This window comes from Coregonus lavaretus (genome assembly GCF_964263955.1).
Source record: "Coregonus lavaretus genome assembly, chromosome: 21".
Lineage (NCBI taxonomy): Eukaryota > Metazoa > Chordata > Actinopteri > Salmoniformes > Salmonidae > Coregonus > Coregonus lavaretus.
In genome coordinates this window covers 3,426,133-3,443,205 of record NC_140008.1, presented here as the reverse complement: position 1 = coordinate 3,443,205, position 17,073 = coordinate 3,426,133, and the positions used below count along the sequence as shown (strand labels likewise).

The 17,073-nt window shown below is 44.5% G+C and overlaps 1 protein-coding gene and 1 long non-coding RNA gene across 7 annotated transcripts in view; both read right to left on the bottom strand.

The window, feature by feature from the left end:
* The window catches only part of hps5 (HPS5 biogenesis of lysosomal organelles complex 2 subunit 2), a 36,625-nt gene that overhangs the window by 7,920 nt on the left and 11,632 nt on the right, over nt 1–17,073 (bottom strand). For 3 of the 4 annotated variants that reach the window (XR_014614914.1, XR_014614915.1, XM_084185532.1), the window contains exons 5-12: nt 15,595–15,787; nt 15,165–15,295; nt 14,625–14,843; nt 11,938–12,098; nt 11,019–11,197; nt 4,622–4,780; nt 4,142–4,340; nt 3,545–3,662 (exon numbers count right to left, since the gene is read on the bottom strand). Coding sequence is in view for 2 of the 4 variants with exons in the window: in XM_084185532.1 (XP_084041658.1) it covers nt 3,545–3,662; nt 4,142–4,340; nt 4,622–4,780; nt 11,019–11,197; nt 11,938–12,098; nt 14,625–14,843; nt 15,165–15,295; nt 15,595–15,787 (1,359 nt within the window). In the remaining 2 variants the exon portion in view is untranslated. The remainder of the gene's footprint in view (nt 1–3,544; nt 3,663–4,141; nt 4,341–4,621; nt 4,781–11,018; nt 11,198–11,937; nt 12,099–14,624; nt 14,844–15,164; nt 15,296–15,594; nt 15,788–17,073) is intronic. The other variant, XM_084185533.1, reaches the window with a different exon arrangement.
* On the bottom strand, nt 2,327–3,534 carry LOC311148556. 3 transcript variants are annotated; one of them, XR_014614916.1, is made up of 3 exons: nt 2,670–3,534; nt 2,496–2,633; nt 2,327–2,426 (listed from the first exon to the last, which is right to left on the bottom strand). It is a non-coding gene; the product is annotated as an uncharacterized lncRNA (long non-coding RNA). The 3 variants fall into 3 exon arrangements; XR_014614917.1 differs by having other exon boundaries at nt 2,496–2,771; nt 2,808–3,534; XR_014614918.1 differs by having other exon boundaries at nt 2,496–2,735; nt 2,808–3,534.

Genomic DNA, 17,073 nt, shown 5'->3' with positions numbered 1-17,073 from the left:
AAAACAAATATAGCTCTTTATCTCCGTACAGGACACGTCATAAAAACTAGAGTCTAGAGAATAAACAGACAAAAACCATATGACAGATTTTAAGGTGAGCAACAGTCTTTCCCACTGAGACATGGCAACACCGTTTTAGAAAAATAAACCCTGGTACGGTCAGTGGGACACAATCACATGTAACTACAGACACTAAGAACAGAGTAACTCTAAATACCACCTCAGACACTAACAGAGTAACTCTAAATACCACCTCAGACACTAACAGAGTAACTCTAAATACCACCTCAGACACTAACAGAGTAACTCTAAATACCACCTCAGACACTAACAGAGTAACTCTGAATACCACCTCAGACACTAACAGAGTAACTCTAAATACCACCTCAGACACTAAGAACAGAGTAACTCTAAATACCACCTCAGACACTAAGAACAGAGTAACTCTAAATACCACCTGACACTAAGAACAGAGTAACTCTAAATACCACCTCAGACACTAAAAGAGTAACTCTAAATACCACCTCAGACACTAAAAGAGTAACTCTAAATACCACCTCAGACACTAACAGAGTAACTCTAAATACCACCTCAGACACTAAGAACAGAGTAACTCTAAATACCACCTCAGACACTAACAGAGTAACTCTAAATACCACCTCAGACACTAACAGAGTAACTCTAAATACCACCTCAGACACTAACAGAGTAACTCTAAATACCACCTCAGACACTAACAGAGTAACTCTAAATACCACCTCAGACACTAAGAACAGAGTAACTCTAAATACCACCTCAGACACTAACAGAGTAACTCTAAATACCACCTCAGACACTAACAGAGTAACTCTAAATACCACCTCAGACACTAAGAACAGAGTAACTCTAAATACCACCTCAGACACTAACAGAGTAACTCTAAATACCACCTCAGACACTAAGAACAGAGTAACTCTAAATACCACCTCAGACACTAACAGAGTAACTCTGAATACCACCTCAGACACTAACAGAGTAACTCTAAATACCACCTCAGACACTAACAGAGTAACTCTAAATACCACCTCAGACACTAACAGAGTAACTCTAAATACCACCTCAGACACTAAGAACAGAGTAACTCTAAATACCACCTCAGACACTAACAGAGTAACTCTAAATACCACCTCAGACACTAACAGAGTAACTCTAAATACCACCTCAGACACTAACAGAGTAACTCTAAATACCACCTCAGACACTAAGAACAGAGTAACTCTAAATACCACCTCAGACACTAAGAACAGAGTAACTCTAAATACCACCTCAGACACTAACAGAGTAACTCTAAATACCACCTCAGACACTAAGAACAGAGTAACTCTAAATACCACCTCAGACACTAAGAACAGAGTAACTCTAAATACCACCTCAGACACTAAGAACAGAGTAACTCTAAATACCACCTCAGACACTAACAGAGTAACTCTAAATACCACCTCAGACACTAAGAACAGAGTAACTCTAAATACCACCTCAGACACTAAGAACAGAGTAACTCTAAATACCACCTCAGACACTAAGAACAGAGTAACTCTAAATACCACCTCAGACACTAAGAACAGAGTAACTCTAAATACCACCTCAGACACTAAGAACAGAGTAACTCTAAATACCACCTCAGACACTAAGAACAGAGTAACTCTAAATACCACCTCAGACACTAAGAACAGAGTAACTCTAAATACCACCTCAGACACTAAGAACAGAGTAACTCTAAATACCACCTCAGACACTAACAGAGTAACTCTAAATACCACCTCAGACACTAACAGAGTAACTCTAAATACCACCTCAGACACTAAGAACAGAGTAACTCTAAATACCACCTCAGACACTAAGAACAGAGTAACTCTAAATACCACCTCAGACACTAACAGAGTAACTCTAAATACCACCTCAGACACTAAGAACAGAGTAACTCTAAATACCACCTCAGACACTAAGAACAGAGTAACTCTAAATACCACCTCAGACACTAACAGAGTAACTCTAAATACCACCTCAGACACTAACAGAGTAACTCTAAATACCACCTCAGACACTAAGAACAGAGTAACTCTAAATACCACCTCAGACACTAAGAACAGAGTAACTCTAAATACCACCTCAGACACTAAGAACAGAGTAACTCTAAATACCACCTCAGACACTAAGAACAGAGTAACTCTAAATACCACCTCAGACACTAACAGAGTAACTCTAAATACCACCTCAGACACTAAGAACAGAGTAACTCTAAATACCACCTCAGACACTAAGAACAGAGTAACTCTAAATACCACCTCAGACACTAAGAACAGAGTAACTCTAAATACCACCTCAGACACTAACAGAGTAACTCTAAATACCACCTCAGACACTAACAGAGTAACTCTAAATACCACCTCAGACACTAACAGAGTAACTCTAAATACCACCTCAGACACTAAGAACAGAGTAACTCTAAATACCACCTCAGACACTAAGAACAGAGTAACTCTGAATACCACCTCAGACACTAACAGAGTAACTCTGAATACCACCTCAGACACTAACAGAGTAACTCTAAATACCACCTCAGACACTAAGAACAGAGTAACTCTAAATACCACCTCAGACACTAAGAACAGAGTAACTCTGAATACCACCTCAGACACTAACAGAGTAACTCTGAATACCACCTCAGACACTAACAGAGTAACTCTAAATACCACCTCAGACACTAAGAACAGAGTAACTCTAAATACCACCTCAGACACTAAGAACAGAGTAACTCTAAATACCACCTCAGACACTAACAGAGTAACTCTGAATACCACCTCAGACACTAACAGAGTAACTCTAAATACCACCTCAGACACTAACAGAGTAACTCTGAATACCACCTCAGACACTAACAGAGTAACTCTAAATACCACCTCAGACACTAACAGAGTAACTCTAAATACCACCTCAGACACTAAGAACAGAAACAGCATGAATCTGAATTGAAATCATAAGTGAAGTGAAACGTACCGAATGCATCTGTAGTGGAGATGAAAGTCAGTGAATGTAAGGCTTGAATAAAAACTCTGTTATTTAATGTGGTTGTTAGGTAGAACAGGGAAGTAACCCCCTATCAGAGGGAACAGCTGCACTTTCAATTGGTTTCACCTTGAAGCTAAGTTATTTTAAATCACGACTTTCACTTCTCTTTCGGTCTACATACAACCTGTTAGTAAAGGACTTAGTTTCACAAAGGACTAACTAGAGATGTTTATATTGATTATGTTCATTCCTAACCACCCAAGATTTCCACACAAAGAATGATGCATCAAGAACATGTCTAGCGGGCTATCAGTTGATCATTCAATAAGTCTCTCCTTCGGGCCTCAGAAAACAGGTTTTTTTTAACCTCAAAGGATTTTCATCCTGGTTAAATAAAGGCTAAGCTAAATGAATATACCATAGCGTTGGAATAAAAATGATAACTTCAGTATCACGTCGCAAAGGCTTCTTTAGGCTCTGTAGATGGATGCTTCACCTGTCTCTGACGGCCTTCAGGGCAATGCGGGAGTGTTTGGGGCGGAATGACATGGGGAGGTGGAACTGGTGGTTACCGCTGGGTTCAGTACCCTTCAAACCATCACCGCTCAGGGGATCTGGAGGAAGAAGGGATGGAGGGAGGGAGGGAGGGAGGGATGGATGGGAGGAGGATGAGAGGAGAGAATGCAAGCAGCCAACGCTGCAAAGCTGCACAAAACCACTGCAAAAAAATATTTAAAAAAAACAAATATATATATATATATATATATATATATATATATATATATATATATATATATATATATATATATATATATAAAATGACAATAACACCCAACAAAAAACCCTGATGTGGTAATGTGCACAGGATGATCCCACGGAGGTAACTTACAGGTTTTTTTTCTCTAGTGTTAATGCTATTAGGGTTTTATTCTACAGTAGTTTCATTCACATTTGACTTCCCATACAAAATGAAATCAAGCCACTGTAACGCCACTCCCACCACTACAAAACATGATAATTTCTCTTCCTCATTTTAGTCAGAGAACTTCCTCAGGGCTGGTAACGGTGGGTTATTTAAAACGAAACCCTGCACCTGTCTCTTTACCATGCTCCGCACCCTGCTGCCGCTCCTCCTCCTCCTCCTCCTCTTCCTCCTGAACCAAGCTAAACTCCTTCAGCCGCTCCTCCTCAAGCATCGATTGGCTGACCAGGGAGCTGGTCTCCTCGTCCGATTGGCTGCCTCGCCGGCTAATGACACGGTAGATGCCACAGTCCAGGACGTTGAAGCTCTCCTGAATAAGGAACAGATTGAGGGGTACCAACATAAGGACTTCATAACACATTCGTTATAAAATCACATAAAGCCTTATGTCATGCACTGCTTAAAAAATGTGTTATGCATGTATGTGTTGTGTATGGGTTATAAATGTGTCTTTATGTAGACACTATACAAGTTATACTGAACATCTTGTAAAACCTGAGATACCAATATAACATCTCTACACAGCATAGTTTAATAGTTCAGAACTACTGTGTCCTGTCAGGGACAAACAGGACCTCCAGACAGACTCACATGAGAGGAGATGCTGCTCCTGCGACTGCTGGAGGCGGAGTCTAGAGGCTCCAGTTTGGCGCCCACTTCCTCCAGCTGGCCAATCAGATCCAGGTGGGTGGAGACACTGAGCTGTGACCTCAGGTGATCCAGTCGGTCGATGGGAATCGACTTCCTGGCCTGGGAACGATAATCAGATTAGCACGGAGGATACACAAATCATTCCCTAAGTTCTAGACCTCAGCTGAATCTGGTAGTGAATGGTGTGGCTGTTGAACAAGTTGAGGAGACTAAATTACTTGGTGTTACCTTAGATTGTAAACCGTCATGGTCAAAACATATAGATTCAATGGATGTAAAGATGGGGAGAGGTCTGTCCGTAATAAAGAGATGCTCTGCTTTTTTGACACCGCACTCCACAAAGCAAGTCCTGCAGGCTCTAGTTTGATCTTATCTTGATTATTGTTCAGTCATTTGGTCAAAGAAAGACGTAGTTAAGCTGCAGCTGGCCCAGAACAGAGCGGCACGTCTTCATTGTAATCAGAGGGCTAATATAAATACTATTCATGCCAGTCTCTCTTGGCTGAGAGTTGAGGAAAGACTGACTGCGTCACTTTTTGTTTTTATAAGAAACATTAATGTGTTGGAAATTCCAAACTGTTTGCGTAGTCAACTTACACACAGCACTGACACACACACTTACCCCACCAGACATGCCACCAGGGGTCTTTTCACAGTCCCCGGGTCCAGAACAAATTCAAGGAAACGTACAGTATTATACAGAGCCATGAGTGCATGGATTTCCCTTCCATCTCATATAGACCAAGTGAACAGAAAACCTGGTTTCAAAAAACAAATAAAGCAACACCTCACGGCACAACGCCTCTCCCCCATGTGACATACTTGTTGTGTGTATGTACTGACATGTATGTGTAACTGATAGATGCACATTCACACTACATGTTAATGTTTTTAAATGTATGTAAATTGTAAATTACTTTGTCTATAATGTATTTTTCGTTATGTGTCGGACTCCGTTAATAATAATATGCCATTTAGCAGACGCTTTTATCCAAAGCGACTTACAGTCATGCGTGCATACATTTTTTTTCTTTTTTTTTGTGTATGGGTGGTCCCGGGGATCGAACCCACTACCCTGGCGTTACAAGCGCCGTGCTCTACCAGCTGAGCTACAGAGGACCACATCGAGACTATCTGTCTCCATTGGCGTCGGCTAATGGGGATCCTAATAAATCAAATCAAATCATAATACACGTCTTCTTCCGATTTTCAGCACACAACATTTGCAGTTAGCTAACATGATACTTGAGAATATGATTTGGGTTAGCCTGGACTCAGGAGGGTGCTAGTGGGTCAGTCAAGTACCCCCAACCATTTCTTTTAGGGGGCTTTCACACCAAATTGGTTTGGAGCGGTTCCCCCCCCCCCCCCCCCCTCCCCCCTCGTTTGGACTGGTGTGAACACTATTCGCACTCAGGAGCACACTAAACAACGCACTGTGGTTCGCTCAAAAAAAGGGTGGTCTCGGTCCGATTCAATTCGTACCGTGGTGCAGTTCGCTGCAGGTGAGAACGCAGTCCGGACCAATCACAGGAAAAGAACCACAAGTCGCGCGTTATTATTGGTTGTTTGACTTGAGCATTTGAGATCTCTGAAACATTCTGTGAGTAGCAGCGCGTTTATGAGCGCATCCGATGCAGATTAGGGGAGACGGGGGCTATACCGGGGATACAGGCTACTGAATATAGACTATTCACGTCACAGTTAGAGCGGCCAGGTCCGGTCCTGGGGTCATGGCTAGAAGGGATTCCATCTTTTGTCAAATTAATGTCAGGATTTGACTTTTTAGAGCAGGTTAGGAGAACTTACACAGCACGTTAGGAGAATTAAACGTAGCAGGTTAATTGCTCTGCTGCCAATGACTGGAACTAATTGCAAAAATCTCTGAAGCTGGAGACTCATCTCCCTCACTAACTTTAAGCATCAGTTGTCAGAGCACCTTACCGATCACTGCACCTGTACACAGTCCATCTGTAATTAGCCCACCCAACTACCTCATCCCCATATTGTTATTTATTTTGCTCATTTGTACCCCAGTATCTCTATTTGCACATCATCTCTTGCACATCTATCATTCCAGTGTTAATACTAATTGTAATTATTTTGCACTATGGCCTATTTATTGCCTTACCTCCATAACTTGCTACATTTGCACACACTGTATATATATATTTTCTGTTGTATTTTTGACTTTATGTTTCGTTTTACCCCATATGTAATTCTGTGTTGTTGTTTTTATCGCACTGCTTTGCTTTATCTTGGCCAGGTCGCAGTTGTAAATGAGAACTTGTTCTCAACTGGCTTACCTGGTTAAATAAAGGTGAAATAAAAATAAAAAATAAAAAATAAATGTAGGTTAAGGTTAAGAAAAGGGTTAGGGTTATCTTAAATGCCCCAAATTTCCAGACCGGACCAAAAATCTACGTCTGTGGAAATCAAGGTCCGGACTGCACCCAAAATCAACGTCTGTGGAAATCAAGGTCCGGACTGCACCCCAAAAAAAAGAAGGCCAGTCCAAACAGGACCAAAAAAAGACGTACAAAAGTTGTCGGCCCGTGCTTACTGGGGTGTAGCCTAGTGTCTGCCAGCAATGGAGTTTTCTGAATGCCCATCCATGTGGTAGGCCTACCGTTGGTAAAACAGGCCATTACATTGGCTTTTTTAACCCTGATTCCTGTGACTAATCGATTTGGCTATTTGAGCTCTGAAAATCAGATACCCAACTTTATCAAGAGTTATACTGAGCCTATTTGCAATGAGAATCAAAATGTGTTTACACAAGTGGGAAATGCAGAAGTAGGATATTTTCAATTTTCGCTATTATCAGCTGACATACAAACTTGAAACCACTGATCATGACAATTTAGCCCATGGGGTGAAACTCTTGGACAGCAGTTGTGAGTATCCCATCCCATTATTGTCAAGTTAGGGGGCTAAACCTGGGGCGGCAGGTAGCTTAGTGGTTAAGAGCGTTGTGCCAGTAACTGAAAGGTCGCTGGTTCTAATCCCAGAGCAACACTAGGTGAAAAAAATCTGTCAATGTGCCCTTGAGCAAGGCACTTAACCCTAATTGCTCCTGTAAGTCGCTCTGGATAAGAGCGTCTGCTAAATGACTTAAAATGTAAACGTAAATTTACTTTGACCTGCCCTGTTTTTAGGATTACGTTGTCTGTTAACACGTTTTTTTTATTTTATTTGATTGAGCGCCATTTAGGTGAGGCTATTTGATCGGAGAAACCTGCATGATGTGAAAAGTGTCCGTTTCATTACATCGTCACACGTTTTTATCTCCAGCCTGTAGGCTACAGAAAAGGCCACATACTGGTTCTACCATATCCTATATCTGATACATGGGTGGCAGGTAGCTTAGTGGTTAAGAGCGTTGTGCCAGTAACCGAAAGGTCGCTGGTTCTAATCCCCGAGCCGACTAGATGAAAAATCTGTCGATGTGCCCTTGAGCAAGGCACTTAACCCTAATTGCTCCTGTAAGTCGCTCTGGATAAGAGCGTCTGCTAAATGACCAATTATTTAATTATTTATACATTGAGTCTCCCCAGCAGCAGCTGGGTATGGACGAGCTAAACTATTTAGCGCCCTTTGCCTTTGACAAAGTAGGCATTGCTTACCATCAGCACTCACTTTAAAAAAAAATGCCTATATGCCACTAGTTGAGAGCATTTGTCATTGTTGTTTTTTTTGGCAGAATTATTTGGCAGGTTGTGTGTGTTGTTGGAGGTGCGTCTTGGTCAGTGTAGCTGGGAAAATGCCACCCTCGGCAATCTGCCACCATAGGCCTAACCTAGCTCTCTAGAAACCCTAGGTGGCATTCTGCCTTCTCTGTACAGTTCATCCATTCTGCCTTCTCCGTACAGTTCATCCATTCTGCCTTCTCCGTACAGTTCATCCATTCTGCCTTCTCCGTACAGTTCAGCCATTCTGCCTTCTCCCTACAGTTCAGCCATTCTGCCTTCTCCCTACAGTTCATCCATTCTGCCTTCTCCGTACAGTTCATCCATTCTGCCTTCTCCGTACAGTTCAGCCATTCTGCCTTCTCCGTACAGTTCATCCATTCTGCCTTCTCCCTACAGTTCATCCATTCTGCCTTCTCCGTACAGTTCATCCATTCTGCCTTCTCCGTACAGTTCATCCATTCTGCCTTCTCCCTACAGTTCATCCATTCTGCCTTCTCCCTACAGTTCATCCATTCTGCCTTCTCTCTACAGTTCATCCATTCTGCCTTCTCCCTACAGTTCATCCATTCTGCCTTCTCCCTACAGTTCATCCATTCTGCCTTCTCCCTACAGTTCATCCATTCTGCCTTCTCCCTACAGTTCATCCATTCTGCCTTCTCCCTACAGTTCATCCATTCTGCCTTCTCCCTACAGTTCATCCATTCTGCCTTCTCCCTACAGTTCATCCATTCTGCCTTCTCCCTACAGTTCATCCATTCTGCCTTCTCCCTACAGTTCATCCATTCTGCCTTCTCCCTACAGTTCATCCATTCTGCCTTCTCCCTACAGTTAATCCATTCTGCCTTCTCCCTACAGTTAATCCATTCTGCCTTCTCCCTACAGTTCATCCATTCTGCCTTCTCCCTACAGTTCATCCATTCTGCCTTCTCCCTACAGTTCATCCATTCTGCCTTCTCTCTACAGTTCATCCATTCTGCCTTCTCCCTACAGTTCATCCATTCTGCCTTCTCCCTACAGTTCATCCATTCTGCCTTCTCCCTACAGTTCATCCATTCTGCCTTCTCCCTACAGTTCATCCATTCTGCCTTCTCCCTACAGTTCATCCATTCTGCCTTCTCCCTACAGTTCATCCATTCTGCCTTCTCCCTACAGTTCATCCATTCTGCCTTCTCCCTACAGTTCATCCATTCTGCCTTCTCCCTACAGTTCATCCATTCTGCCTTCTCCCTACAGTTCATCCATTCTGCCTTCTCCCTACAGTTCATCCATTCTGCCTTCTCCCTACAGTTCATCCATTCTGCCTTCTCCCTACAGTTAATCCATTCTGCCTTCTCCCTACAGTTCATCCATTCTGCCTTCTCCCTACAGTTCATCCATTCTGCCTTCTCCCTACAGTTCATCCATTCTGCCTTCTCCCTACAGTTCATCCATTCTGCCTTCTCCCTACAGTTCATCCATTCTGCCTTCTCCGTACAGTTAATCCATTCTGCCTTCTCCCTACAGTTCATCCATTCTGCCTTCTCCGTACAGTTCATCCATTCTGCCTTCTCCGTACAGTTCATCCATTCTGCCTTCTCCCTACAGTTCATCCATTCTGCCTTCTCCGTACAGTTCATCCATTCTGCCTTCTCCCTCCAGTTCATCCATTCTGCCTTCTCCCTCCAGTTCATCCATTCTGCCTTCTCCCTACAGTTCTCAGCCATTAGCTTCACCCATGACTGGCTCATGTGAACTACAATCCCGACGCTGTGTTTTTAAGGTTTCGAAACTTCAATAATCATTGCTTACTAATACTGTTTTTGTAACATATGGCCTTTATCTTTCATCAGCGAGAAAGAATCCTTCAAATAAAAAAATAGATTGACTGTAGTTTATGCACAGATCCACACAGCTGTGGGGCCTCCACCTGACAAACTACACTTCCTGAGTTACACTTCCTGAGTTACGCTTCCACACAGGTGTTCAGAGCACGCTAGATTAGATCATTAGCACAGGTGGTCGCCTCTGTCTTCCTTCTGGAAGCAAACGCTGTAACATGGAGATATGACTGTGTGCGAACACTAACCCTATAAAGGTGTGTATCAATTTAACCTTTTGTATTTTTTAGTATAATTTATCGCTGATATGAAAGATAAGGTCCCTATGTTTCCAAAACAGTACCGCAAGCGATGCGTGTTAACTTTCAGACCGAGCGCCAGGGCTCTTAACAAAAAGCCCCCCCCCGTCAGAAGATACTATCGTCAATAGGTGCTAAAGCAGTTAGCGTCTATGAATGGGGTAGATCAAGGCCTAATTCTGCCTAATGGTCGGGCCGGCCCTGAGTTTCCTCCTGCATGTTGTTGGAAGACCAAAGCGAAAAGTAATATGAAGACTGGGACACACAAGTGATGCTTCATGATAATCATAAATGGATTTAACGTGAGCATTTTTTTTTTGTCCAATAAACAAATGACTTGCATGGATACGTGGTTTTTGTTTAGGAATTTTTGTTAGTTCGACATTTGGCAATGTGAAACCAACTGAACCAGATGAAAAAAAAATACAATGTAACAAACAGTCGAACTCTGATTCGAACTACAGCTCAAAACGCCCTAAGAGCACTTTGAGGAGATGTTTGGGAAAAACTGCAGTAATATGAGTCTCACCCTGCTGGGGGCGATAGCATGCTGGAACATCACACAGACCGTGGCCGCTAGAGGCCACGCCTCCCTGCGCAGCAACCTCTCGACACACCGCTCCACAGACAACAGCGAGAGGTGGGACAAGTGGCCGTCACCATGGAGACAGAACAGCTCGTTGCGGTACACCGCTATCTCAACCAGATCTGCAGAAGGAAAAAACAAAATTATTGAGTGTCCATTTTCTTTTCAGATCATGAATTAATATTTTGGCCTTTTTTAACCGAAGGCTAGTAGAGAAACCTCTAGATAAATAGTCACAGATCTGAAGTGTGCACTCAAATACTACATATACTGAACTAAATTATAAAAACGCAACAACTCCTAAGATTTTACTGACTTACAGTTCATATAAAGGAAATCAGTCAATTGAAATAAATGCATCAGACACTAATCTAGCGATCCCACAGGTGAAGAAGCCGGACGTGGAGGTCCTGGACATTCAATTATCTGGCAACAGCTCTGGTGGATATTCCTGCAGTCAGCATGCCAATTGCACGCTCCCTCAAAACTTGAGACATCAGTGGCATTGTGTTGTGTGACAAAACTGCACATTTTAGTGGCATTTTATTGTCCCCCAGCACAAGGTGCACCTGTGTAATGATCATGCTTTTTAATCAGCTTCTTGATATGCCACATCTGTCAGGTGGATGGATTATCTTGACAAAAGAAAAATGCTCACTAACAGGGATGTCAACAAACGTGTGCACAACATGTGAGAGAAATAAGCCTTTTTGTGCGTATGGACATTTCTGGGATCTTTTATTTCAGCTCATGAAAACATGGGACCAGCACTTTAGATGTTGCGTTGATATTTTAGTTCCGTGTAGTTAGTTTGTTGTTATGGGATAATGCTGAAGTCCTACCTAAAGCTACTGCTACTAACCTTTGACCTCGGTCCACAGCAGCACCTGGCCACTCTGAGGAGTGAAGACATAGATAGCCGAGTCTGTCCAGGTCAGCAGGTTCTGATCCCCAAAGTATAACAGTCTGGGGAAGGCTATGGACTGGGAACTCTTCTGGGCTGGGTTGTAATGGGGCTCACTTCTGCAGATAAAAAAAAAAAAAAAACAGTATTAGTGTAAAAGGACGTCACGCTGCTTGCTTAGGGAGTACAGATTCCTTCTGCTCATACAGAGGCTCGAACCCAGGACCTCTGCCTCACAAACACACGTGACACCCTCCTGAAGCGTCTTACCCAGTCATGCTACAGAAAAGCTAGCTATGTGGCAGCGCAAGTGGAGACACTTCAGGCTGAGGAGTGAGTTTTACAGATCTCCATCTGCTACGTTGGCTTCTAAAGTACAGTCAACTGCCCCCTTCCTGGTAGAGACATACAGAAGAAGAAAAAAAACTATACTGAACAAAAATATAAAACGCAACATGAATTCGAATGATTTTATAGTTCATATAAGGAAATCAGTCCATTGAAATACATTCATTAGGTCCTAATCTACGGGTTTCACATGACTGGGCAGGGGCGCAGCCATGGGTTGGCCTGGGAGGGAATAGGCCCACCCACTTGGGAGACTGGCCCACCCACTGTGGAGCAAGGCCCAGCCAATCAGAATTAGATTTTCCCCACAAAAAGGGCTTTATTACAGACAGAAATAATCCTCAGTTCCATCAGCTGTCCTGGTGGCTGGTCTCAGATGATCCCGCAGGTGAAGAATCCAGATGTGGAGGTCCTGGGCTGGCGTGGTTACACGTGGTCTGCAGTTGTGAGGTCGGTTTGACATAGAGCCAAATTCTCTAAAACAACGTTGGAGGCGGCTTATGGTAGAGAAATGAACATTCAACAGCTCTGGTGGACATTCCTGCAGTCAGCATGCCAATTGCACGCTCCCTCAAAACTTGAGACATCTGTGGCATTGTGTTGTGTGACAAAACTGCACATTTTAGAGTGGCCTTTTATTGTCTCCAGCACAAGGTGCACCTGTGTAATGATTATGCTGGTTAATCAGCTTCTTGATATGCCACACCTGTCAGGTGGATGGATTATCTTGGCAAAGGAAAAGGCTCACTAACAGGAACGTAAACAAATTTGTTCACAACATTTGAGAGAAATAAGCTTTTTTGTGTGTATGGAACATTTCTGGGATCTTTTATTTCAGTTTGACATGTGTTTTTCTGGATTTTGTTGTTGTTATTCTGTCTCTCACTGTTCAAATAAACCTACCATTAAAATTCTAGACTGATCATTTATTTGTCAGTGGGCAAACGTACAAAATCAGCAGGGGGATCAAATACTTTTTCCCCCCTCACCTAGAAGGCCTAGAAGCACACACACACACACACACACACACACACACACACACACACACACACACACACACACACACACACACACAGTGCCCCCTGACTTTCTGCACATTATTGATACAGCCTGATTTTAAAATTGACTAAAATCGAGATTTTTGTCACTGATCTACACACAATACCCCCATAATGTCAAAGTCGAATTATGCTTTTAGATTATAAAAAAAAAAAAAAAAATGAAAAGCTGAAATGTCAATAAGCATTCAACTGCCATAACTTTTTTTTATGGCATGCCTAAATATGTTCAGGAGTAAAAATGTGCTTAACCAGTCACATAGGTTACATGGCCTCACTCTGTGCAATAATAGTGATTTTTGAATGATTACCTCATCTCTGTACCGTACACAAACAATTATCTGTAAGGTCCCTTAGTCGAGCAGTGAATTTCAAGCACAGATTCAACCACAAAGACCAGGGAGGTTTTCCAATGCCTCGCAAAGCAGTACTACTGCAAAAAATGTGGCAAAGTAATTCACTTTTTGTCCTGAATACAAAAGTGCTATGTTTGGGGCAAATCCAAGACAACACATTACATTACTGAGTACCACTCTCCATATTTTCAAGCATAGTGGTGGCCGCATCATGTTATGGGTATGCTTGTAATCGTTAAGGGCTGGGGAGTTTTTCAGGATAAAAAATAAACGGAATGGAGCTAAGCACAGGCAAAATCCTAGAGGAAAACCTGGTTCAGTCTGCTTTCCACCAGACACTGGGAGATGAATTCACCTTTCAGCAGGACAATAATCTAAAACACAAGGCCAAATCTACACTGGAGTTGCTTACCAAGAAGACAGTTAATGTTCTCGAGTGACCAAGTTACAGTTTTGAATTAAATCTGCTTGAAAATCTATGGCAAGACCTGAAAATGGTTGTCTAGCAATGATCAACAACCAATTTGACACAGCTTTTATTTTGAAAAGATTAAAATGGGCAAATGTTGCACAATCCAGGTGTAGAAAACTCTTAAGACTTACCCAGAAAGACTCACAGCTGTAATCGCTGCCAAAGGTGCTTCTACAAAGTATTGACTCGGGGGGTGTGAATACTTATGTAAATTAGATATTTCTGTATAAAATGTTCAATGCATTTGCAAATAATTTCTAAAAACATGTGTTCACTTTGTCATTATGGGGTATTGTGTGTAGATGGGGTAAAACTATTTTTTATCCACTTTGAATTCAGGCAGTTAACATAACAAAACGTGGAATAAGTCAAGGGGTGTGTGTACTTTCTGAAGGCGCTGTACACACGCACCTGTAGGTGATGAGGGGTACAGGTGGAACGGCCAGCAGCTGTTTAAACTGGTGTGTGCTGAGGACCTCTCCACTGAAGCTGGCTTCCCAGACTCTAGACCCAGGCCTAGCGCAGTACAGCAGGGGGGGCTGGCCAGCGGTCGCACCACGGCTCAGAGGGAAGAAACACGCTCCATACTCCCCGTCACGCTCCTTGTTACCGACACGCCAGAACTTCTCCCTGTGGATCGGGAGGAGGAGGAGGAACTGGGTCGTACCTTTAACCTTATAGACAAAAAAACCTTACAGACATTGACCAGATAATATTACACGCTAAAAACAAAAACACTGGGCAGCCTACCACACCCGGTTACGTCCTGGGCAGCCTACCACACCCGGTTACGTCCTGGGCAGCCTACCACACCCGGTTACGTCCTGGGCAGCCTACCACACCCGGTTACGTCCTGGGCAGCCTACCACACCCGGTTACGTCCTGGGCAGCCTACCACACCCGGTTACGTCCTGGGCAGCCTACCACACCCGGTTACGTCCCCACACGTACCTCTCCGTGTCACAGAGGTAGCAGCGGCTGAGAGAGGACACCAGTAGTCGTCCGTCCAGGTAACCCAGCTGAACCACCCTGGAATCCACAGTAGTGATGGTCTGGACGGGGAAGATGACAAATGCTGAGCCCTGGACGACGCAGAACAAAGGATCATGTGAATAGACAGGACACGTAAGATGGAGATCGTAATAGAACGTGGAAAAAAACCTATGCTTCATATCAACTCATATTCCTGGCTTGGTGCCAGATGTTTGCTGTTTAGCCAACAATTAGCAGTGTTCTCATGCCATACATTTGGCATGACATCAACCATATGTTTGGCATGACAAAGACCATAGGAGTTGGAAAGACAGCACAAATAGAGCTGGGACCAGGCTAATATCTTTCACCTCCCCAAAAAGAAAACCCAACGGTTAGTTCCCACTACCTTTCCAAGTTTGGAGGATCCAGCGCGGAGGAAGGACACCTTGCCCCCCATGTCCCCAGCGAACACCCTGAGGGCTGCAGTGTCCCAGCAGAGAGAGGTGACCGCCTGGCCACGGTGCTCCCAGGAAACACTGACCCTCTCTGGTCTGCCACGGCGCTCCAGCTGCAGCTCCCAGATCACCACCAGGCCCTGGCTGAGAGGTGACAGACAGACAGACAGACCCAGATCACCACCAGGCCCTGGCTGAGAGGTGACAGACAGACAGACCCACATCACCACCAGGCCCTGACTGAGAGGTGACAGACAGACAGACCCACATCACCACCAGGCCCTGACTGAGAGGTGACAGACAGACAGACAGACAGACCCACATCACCACCAGGCCCTGACTGAGAGGTGACAGACAGACAGACAGACCCACATCACCACCAGGCCCTGACTGAGAGGTGACAGACAGACAGACAGAAAGACCCACATCACCACCAGGCCCTGACTGAGAGGTGACAGACAGACAGACAGACAGACCCACATCACCACCAGGCCCTGGCTGAGAGGTGACAGACAGACAGACAGACCCACATCATCACCAGGCCCTGGCTGAGAGGTGATAGACAGACAGACTGACAGACAGACCCACATCACCACCAGGCCCTGGCTGAGAGGTGACAGACAGACCCACATCACCACCAGGCCCTGACTGAGAGGTGACAGACAGACAGACAGACCCAGATCACCACCAGGCCCCGACTGAGAGGTGACAGACAGACAGACAGACCCACATCACCACCAGGCCCTGGCTGAGAGGTGACAGACAGACCCACATCACCACCAGGCCCTGACTGAGAGGTGACAGACAGACAGACAGACCCACATCACCACCAGGCCCTGGCTGAGAGGTGACAGACAGACAGACCCACATCACCACCAGGCCCTGACTGAGAGGTGACAGACAGACAGACAGACAGACAGAAAGACCCACATCACCACCAGGCCCTGACTGAGAGGTGACAGACAGACAGACTGACAGACAGACCCACATCACCACCAGGCCCTGGCTGAGAGGTGACAGACAGACAGACTGACAGACAGACCCACATCACCACCAGGCCCTGGCTGAGAGGTGACAGACAGACAGACAGACCCACATCACCACCAGGCCCTGACTGAGAGGTGACAGACAGACAGACAGACCCACATCACCACCAGGCCCCGACTGAGAGGTGACAGACAGACAGACAGACAGACCCACATCACCACCAGGCCCTGGCTGAGAGGTGACAGACAGACCCACATCACCACCAGGCCCTGACTGAGAGGTGACAGACAGACAGACCCACATCACCACCAGGCCCTGGCTGAGAGGTGACAGACAGACAGACAGACCCACATCACCACCAGGCCCTGGCTGAGAGGTGACAGACAGACAGACCCACATCACCACCAGGCCCTGACTGAGAGGTGACAGACAGACAGACAGAC